We start from the raw sequence: 8,393 nt of genomic DNA on the forward strand, positions 1-8,393 counted from the left end.
ATGCTGCTGTATGAAAAGAAGGACTTTTCCCTGTTTGTGTGTTTGGATGTGGTTTGTTCACTTAAAGCAATTAGGGACAGAGGGTCCCTTAAAAAAAAAAAAGGATTTTGTACGGCAACTTTTTGTTGCTGCTGTGGAGGGATCTCTTTTCTGTGCTGCAGTTGAAGCTGCCAAGACAGAAGGGTCCACCTTAGCCAAAGCGTTTCCAAACGATTCAGCATTGTCTGCTCTTGCAAATGAAGGTGGGGAGTTCCCTTGCCCACTTCCCTTACACCAGGGGTCTCCAACTTTTTTGAGCCTGGGGGTATCTTTGGAATTCTGACACTGTGGTGGACGCAGCCACAAAATGGCTGCCACAGGTGGTGGAGGCAGGTACAAAATGGCTGCTGCGGCTTACCTTCAGTCACTCTGTGAAGATCCTTGTGCTGTGATCACAGCTGCTGCCAAAAGTAACATTTTAAAAAAATGTCCACAGCCAACCAGATCTTCAGTGGCCACTCGGAAGCCTTGCTGGGCAAAAGCCCCACCTGGCCCCACTCACTGGTTAATGGTGGATAGGAGCGGTGGATTCTAATCTGGAGAACCAGGTTTGATTCCCCACTCCTCCACATGAGCGGCGGACTCTGATCTGGAGAGCCGGGCTCAATCCCCCACTCCTACACATAAGCGGCGGACTCTAATCTGGAGAACCGGGTTGGTTTCCCTACTCCTACACATGAAGCCAGCTGGGTGACCTTGGCTAGTCACAGCTCTCTTAGAGCTCTCTCAGCCTCACTTACCTCACAGGGTGTCTATTATGGGGAAGGGAAGGGAAAGAGATTGTAAGCCGGTTTGATTCTCCTTAAAAGGAAGAGAAAGTCGGCATATAAATACCAACTCTTCTTTCTGGGCTTACATCCCTACCCAGTAACGAAGCTTCGTAGGTGGTCAAGCCTGACCTGCCTCACAGGATTGTTGTGCGAAAAGAGTACATGCAGCCTTAATCTCCTTGAAGAAGAGGATGCAGTGCAGATGTGAAAAAAAGGTATGGCCAACAGACTGCTTCCCTGCTTGTTATATAGGTGCAGGATAGTTGTAGAGATGGAGCTACCAAAGGAACCTCACAAGTTACAAGAAATAACTGACGGGAACTGTCCTTCGGGATGTTAGTTTCCTCAGCACAGTTATAAGCATACGTTGGCTTGCTGAATGGTTGTTAGAGTGCGTTAAAGCCAGCGGGGTTGGTTCCTTATCAATGGGCAAGTCTTCTGGCCTTCAAGCAGGGCTCAACTGTGGAATTCCTGGAGATTTTTGGGGTGGAGCCAGAAGACCAAAGTGGGGTATAATGCCTTATAATCCACTTTCCAAAGCATCCATTTTCTCCAGGGGAACTGATCTCTTTTTGTGGAGACCAGTTGTAATTCTGGGAGAGCTTCAGACACCACCCGAAGAACCTACCAAGCTTCAGGAAAAAAATGCCAGATGAACACATCTGGATGGACAATGGTGAGTGCTGAGATGGCTGGAGGTCTGTGGGGTGGCACACTCTGCAGTTGCTTCTCCCCCCCCCCCGCCCCATGGCAATGAACAGAAGTATAGCAGGAAAGCATCCATTAGGTGCAGCTCTGATCCATATGAAGCACATTTACACAAGAACATAAGAAAAGCCATGCTGGACCAGACCAAGGCCCATCAAGTCCAGCAGTCTGGTCACACAGCGGCCGATCAGGTGCCTCCAGGAAGCCCACAAACAAGACAACGGCAGCAGCACCATCTTGCCTGTGTGCCACAGCACCTCATATAATAGGCATGCTCCTCTGATCCTGGAGATAACAGGTATGCATCATGACTAGTAGCCATGGATAGCCCTCTCCTCCATGAACATGTCCACAACCCTCTTCAAGCCTTAGAACCTGAGAACATAATAAAGGCCCAGCTGGATCAGACCAAGGCCCATCAAGTCCAGCGGTCTGTTCACACTGTGGCCAACCAGGTGCCTCTAGGAAGCCCACAAACAAGACGACTGCAGCAGCATTGTCCTGCCTGTGCTCCACAGCACCTAATACAATAGGCATGCTCCTCTGATCCTGGAGAGAATAGGCATGCATCATGACTAGCATCTATTTTGACTAGTAACCATGAATAGCCCTCTCCTCCATGAACATGTCCACTCCCTTCTTAAAGCCTTCCAAGTTAGCAGCATTGTCCTGCCTGTGTTCCACAGCACCTAATATAATAGGCATGCTCCTCTGATCCTGGAGAGAATAGGTGTGTCTCATAAGAACATAAGAAAAGTCATGCTGTTTCAGACCCAGGCCCATCAAGTCCAGAAGTCTGTTCACACTGTGGCCAACCAGGTGCCTCTAGGAAGCCCACAAACACGACTGCAGCAGCATTGTCCTGCCTGTGTTCCACAGCACCTAATATACATTTCTTCTTCTATGTGCGGTGAAGCTTTACCTGTTGAGCTTCTGCTTGTTGCGCAGTAACCCGTGCTACGGACACTAGACTGGAGATCTGGAACCCGTAGGTCGGCGCGGCCGGTTTAAAGGGAGGCTGCGCCTCTCCTCTGCTGCCCCCTTGTGGCTGCCGTTCCCCAGTGCGCCCTTTTTCCATCGCCGGCCTCTCTCTCACTTCCTGCCTTGGGTGGAACAGGAAGGGGGTTTTGCCTTCTTGCAAGATCTGCTGTTTGCTAGCTGGGAGGGAGGGAGGCTTCCCCGTCTTTTCCTCGCATCGGTTGGATCGCAGCCGCCCAACATGCCGGTGAGGCCCCAAATCTGCGTGCATTTGAGTTTGTTCGGGGGTGGGGAGGGGTGGCTGGTCAGAGGAAAAGCAGGAAATTCAGTTCTGGGCGCTGGGCCTGGAGGGAGGATGGCGTGATATATCTTTGCTTCCTTACTGAGATCAGTGCCGGCTTGTCCAGCGCCGGAGTTGTATCTTTTACAAAAAATCCCTAGCCCTGCATCTATATTTATATATATATATATAGGGCTTGTGGTTTCTGGGGTGTTGTACACACACCCTTTTTTCACTGCTGTAAAGACCGTCAGTCTCCCTAGGAAAGGGGAACTTCCTTATATGGCCATACTTTAAAATAGCAGCGTTAATAAGGCCTAAAAAATATTGTCTGTCCATTTTTTTATTGCAAACCTGGCAGGGTGTGGTGGTTAAATGTAAATGCCGCTGTGTAAGCAAACAAACTCATTTGAATCCATAGAAGAGCAAAATAGCTGTATTATTTTTTTTACAAAAACTTCCTCTGTCAAAGCAGTTTTTGAAATGCGGATCTTTATATACATAAAGAAAGCACTTCTGCGTGTGAGCAAAGGTTTCCCTAGTCCAGCATCCCAGTTCTGGCAAAGGGTCAACCAAGTGCCTCGGGGAAACCCAACGAGGGCTTGAAATCAGCAGCCGCCTTCTGCAGATGTCACCTCCTGAAATTGGTATTTGGTAGCGGTACCCACCACCCTCTCTCTTCTCCCATGCAGGCTTACCATTCGATGCTGATGGATCCTGACGCCAAACTGATCGGGAACATGGCCCTGCTGCCAATTAGAAGTCAGTTTAAGGGGCCTGCGCCCAGAGAAAGTAAGTTTGTACAGCGCTCTGAGAGCTTTGCACAGCCTCCTGTGTATCTTATTTTCCAGCTTTAAAATTATGTGGCTAGGCAAGAGAGAGAGAGAGTCAGCCGGAAGGTCCCTTAGCCACAAACTCATGCTGTGCATGCAGAAAGTTCAGCATATCCAGTGGAAGAATCTCTTATAGCGGGTATTAGGGAAAACCTTTTTCTGAGAATCTGGAGAGCTGCTGCCAGTCAAACTACTGATCAAGATTCGGGAGGTGCCCTAGCTCAATGGTAGAGCCTCTGCCAGGCACGCAGAAGGTCCCAGGTTCAATCCCCGGCAACTTCAGTTAAGGATCAGGTTGTGTGTGTGTGTGATGTGCTGTCAAGTAGCTTCTGATATATGGTGACCCTATTAATTAATAACCTCCAAAACATCCTATGGTTGGCAGCCTTGCCAAGGTCTTGCAAATTGAAGCCTGTGGCTTGCTTGCTTGAGTCAGTCCATCTCATGTTGGGTCTTCCTCTTTTCATACTGCCTTCAAGTTCTCCTAGCATTATTGTCTTTTCCTCTCATAATGTGACCAAAGTAAGATAGCCTCAGTTTAGTCATTTTAGCTTCTAGGGAGTATTCAGGCTTGATTTGATCTAGAACCCACTGATTTGTTTTTTTGGATGTCCATGGTATCTTCGATCAGGTAGTAGATAATGTGAAGGTCCTCTTCCTGAGACCCTGGAGAGCTGTTGCCGGTCTGAGTAGATGATACTGACTTTGATGGACTAAGGGTTTCAGTATAGGGAAGCTTCATGTGGACGTGTGACCTGTGTGGCCCAACTCATTATTGAGTAGCTCTGTATGAATTTTCCTAATGCTATTAATCCGTAAGAACATAAGGAAAGCCATGCTGGTTCAGACCGAGGCCCATCAAGTCCAGCAGTCTGTTCACACAGTGGCCAACCAGGTGCCTCTAGGAAGGCCACAAACAAGACAACTGCAGCAGCATTATACTGCCTGTGTTCCACAGCACCAAATATAATAGGCATGCTCCTCTAATCCATCTAAGATCCATCAGCCTTGCACATGTTTATTGGGAGTCAAGTATCACTGAATTCCGTGGGAAATACTTCTGAATCAACATTCATGTGACCAAACCATTTTGCTTATGGCATCTCTCCTGGTATGCAGATAACTTAATGTCTTAGGGACCCTTCCTTTCTTGAGTCTTCCGAGTAATATTTTCCTTCTCCCTTTCTTGGCAGCCAAAGACACAGACATTATTGATGAAGCCATCTACTACTTCAAAGCAAACGTCTTCTTTAAAAATTATGAAATCAAGGTAAGAAAATTTCCTTTAAGGCGCTTGTGCTGCACAAATTAGATTCCAGACGGATGGCAGCTCCTTCTTAGTCATGTAGAAATATGGCAAAAAAATACTGATGTAAGTACAATAAAAGGATGGGCAGCGCTTTGCAAATTAAAAGCGACCACAGCCCCCATCAGTGGCAGGCTCTGTGCCTAATTCCTACCCTCTGGACGGTTTATTTATTTATTTATTTTTCAACTTATAGCCCGCCCTTCCCGGCCGAGACCAACTGTGAATCCCTAACCTGGGATTCAGCTTTGTCGCGTGGCTTGGGGGTGGAAGGACCAGAGAAAGAGATGAAGCCTTGTCTTGAGCCAAAGAGGGCTGCATGGTTTCGCTTCTTCTATATTTATTGTTATTTCTTCCTAGAATGAGGCTGACCGAACCTTGATCTACATCACCCTCTACATCTCAGAGTGCTTGAAAAAGCTGCAAAAGGTAACAGAGTGGAGTTGCAAACCAAATGGCATAAAACAAAGAGGTAGAAACGTGTTCTGCATCCATACCTGATCTTTAGGGGGTTGAATATCATAGTAAGCAAATGTTAAATTGTAAACTTTTGTCAGGGACTCTTTTTTTTTTAATAGGAGACTCCCTGGCGTATGCCCACCCCTTCCTCTTCTGGCCTTCCTGAGGGTTGCCCCACCCTCCTGTGTTGATTGGCAGGAGCTATTGTCAATCAGGTGTGACTGGGCCAGGGTGGCCTCCAGCCTCGCCCTCCACCTCCTTAAATGGCTGCCCTGCTTCCCTACCCCCCCCGCCAGCAGAATAAGTCTCATGGCTGCCCCACATGGTGGCTTTTCCTCCTTTGACCTTGCCTTACTGGGTTGGGCATGCTGCCAGCCTGTTGGGCAGGCCTGGTATCAACAGGCTTGCCACCTGGAGGGCAGACTGCCCCACTGTGTCGACTGGTTAAGGGTAGGGCCGACATCTGTGGCATACAGGCCGTTGCCAAGCGGCTTCTTCTGCTGGCCCTCTCCCCTTCACCTCTGGTAAGTGCAGGGGTGCTGGGGCTACCCACAGACAAGCACCTTACTGCACTCTATGGGTGCAGAGGAGAGCGACGAGGATGACCAGGGGCCTGGAGACCAAGCCCTATGAGGAAAGGCTGAGGGATTTGGGAACGTTTAGTCTGGAGAAGAGGAGATTTATGGGGGACATGATTGCTCTCTTGAAGTATTTGAAGGGCTGTCACTTAGAGGAGGGCAGGGAGCGGTTCCTGTTGGCACCAGAGGACAGGACTCGCAATAATGGGTTTAATTTGCAGGCAGAAAGGTACTAGCTGGATATTAAGAAAAAAATTTTTACAGTTAAGAGTTGTTTGACAGTGGACTCAGCTCCCTAGAGAGGTGGTGAGCTCCCCCTTACTGGCAGTCTTTAAGCAGCAGCTGGACAAGCACTTGTCAGGGATGCTATAGGCTGATCCTGCATTAAGCAGGGGGTTGAACTAGATGGCCTGTATGGCCCCTTCCAGCTCTATGATTGTATGATTCTAAATAGCGAATGGAAACCCTGAAAGTATATTTGGGCTAAACTCTGAGAGAGATTGGAGTGTGCTTGTTTCTGGTAATGTTTTTTCCTTAAGGGAGGGATGACTCTTGCGTATGCTTTCTTTGTTTCCAGTGTAATTCCAAAGGCCAAGGCGAAAAAGAAATGTACACCCTAGGAATAACAGGCTTCCCCATTCCTGGAGAGCCAGGGTTTCCACTCAACGCTCTCTATGCCAGACCCAGCAACAAGCAAGAAGACGGTGAGGCGATATCCCAGCAGATCCACAGGCTTTCATTGACACTGGGGGACGGATTTGCAATCCTGCGCATGCTTACCTGGAAGCAAGTCCCACTGGAGTCCGGGGGTCTTGTTTTTGAGTAAACGTGCTTAGATATTGGGCGTCAATGCTGATAGGGCTGCCGTTGAAAAGTCTTCGCAAACTTCACCTGTTCAGAATACAGCGGTGAGGTTAACTATGGTCTGCTATAATAAGCGAACTGAACTGTTTTAAGGGCTCACCGTGCATTTCACTGGTTGATGTAATGAAGGTTGCCGATCTGTCAGTTACATTTTTGCCTGTCCTGAAATTTACCTTTGTTGCTCTTCCGGACTGTAAGCTGGCTGTCGAAAGCACTCTCTTGGGAAAGCACATCAGAACGATGAATCTAGAGAGTGGGAGGAACAAATTCCAAAGCCCCCACAATTTATTTGATTATAAAGAAGAAGAGTTGGTTTTTATATGCTGACTTTCTCTGCCACTTAAGAATCAAACCAGCTTACAACCACCTTCCCTTCCTCTCCCCACAACAGACCTGAGGTAGGTGAGGCTGAGAGAGCTCTAGTGGAGTTGTGACTAGCCCAAAGTCACCCAGCTGGCTTCATGTGTAGGAGTGGGGAAACCAACCTGGTTCACCAGATTAGCGTCCACCACACATGAGAAGGAGTGGGGAACCAAACTTGGTTCTTCATATCAGAGTCCTCCAAACCACTGCTTTTAACTACTACACCCCACTGGCTCTCTGTGATAATTCCATATATAAGGTCTTTTTTTCAACCTTTTTGGTTTCCTGGTCTGTTCTGTGATTTTGTCTTAGCCGGGCATGTTTCTCTCTATTTCCAGAGGTGATGCGAGCTTATTTGCAGCAACTGAGGCAAGAAACTGGGCTGAGGCTTTGCGAAAAGGTCTTTGATCCCCAGAGTGACAAGCCTAGCAAGGTAAGATGCTCTCTCCTGGGGCTGCCTCTTGTCTCTTTTAAATTAACTGCTGAGTTTGTCAGGTAACAGTTGTATTTAAACAGGGAAGTGATAAAGCACCAGAAGGGCACAGTTTGGAGTATCAACACAATGCTGTGTGTCTTAGTGCTCAGCAGAGTATAATGCCATAAAGTCCACCTTCCAGAGTTGTCATTTTCTCCAGAACCGAACTCTGGAGATCAGTTGTAATTCTGGCAGATCTCCAGGCCCCATCTGGAGGTTGTGGCACCCTTACCAACAATCTTTTATAACATTACCGAAACTCACCACATGTCCCCACACTATGTTTTTCTGCCATACAAGATACATTTGGGGTAGAACTGAAAACAGAGATGCTGTTGTCGTTGATGATGCCATGCCTCCCGTAATACCTAATTGCAAGGCAAAAGTAAAGCATTCACTTGTTCTTCCCTCATTCATTTTTAAAAATACCTTTTGGGCTTTTTTTTTCTTGCAGTGGTGGATGTGTTTTGTGAAGAGGCAGTTCATGAACAAGAGCCTGTCAGCCCCCGGGCAGTGAAGAGGAGCACGAGGAGCATTTTTGTCCAAGCACTTTGCTGCCAGATGTACAAAATTTTGCCTCTGTTTTAATATATGTTTTCTACTGAGAGAGAATAAACGCTTCTGCAGGGGGGAAAAGGCCACCGACAGCATGAAACGTGGAACCAAAATTATGTGCCAGTTGTCTTGTTAAGCTGGAGCTTAATGATGGATGATAATAATTAAAAAACTGGTTTCTAACA

General features: G+C 47.6%; 1 protein-coding gene across 2 annotated transcripts; it reads left to right on the forward strand.

The window, feature by feature from the left end:
• The first annotated feature begins 2,687 nt into the window (after positions 1 to 2,687).
• ARPC3 (actin related protein 2/3 complex subunit 3) lies at positions 2,688 to 8,393 on the forward strand. Of its 2 annotated transcripts, XM_056859300.1 has the most exons (7): positions 2,688 to 2,742; positions 3,468 to 3,567; positions 4,802 to 4,878; positions 5,275 to 5,343; positions 6,529 to 6,655; positions 7,517 to 7,611; positions 8,108 to 8,393. In XM_056859300.1, the coding sequence occupies exons 1-7, from the start codon at positions 2,737 to 2,739 to the stop codon at positions 8,168 to 8,170; spliced, it is 537 nt and encodes a 178-aa protein (XP_056715278.1). In that variant the 5' UTR covers positions 2,688 to 2,736; the 3' UTR covers positions 8,171 to 8,393. The 2 variants fall into 2 exon arrangements, with proteins under 2 accessions (XP_056715278.1, XP_056715279.1); XM_056859301.1 differs by lacking the exon at positions 2,688 to 2,742 and having other exon boundaries at positions 3,462 to 3,567.

The sequence above is a fragment of the Euleptes europaea genome, chromosome 13 (genome assembly GCF_029931775.1).
Source record: "Euleptes europaea isolate rEulEur1 chromosome 13, rEulEur1.hap1, whole genome shotgun sequence".
In the NCBI taxonomy this organism is placed as follows: Eukaryota; Metazoa; Chordata; class Lepidosauria; order Squamata; family Sphaerodactylidae; genus Euleptes; species Euleptes europaea.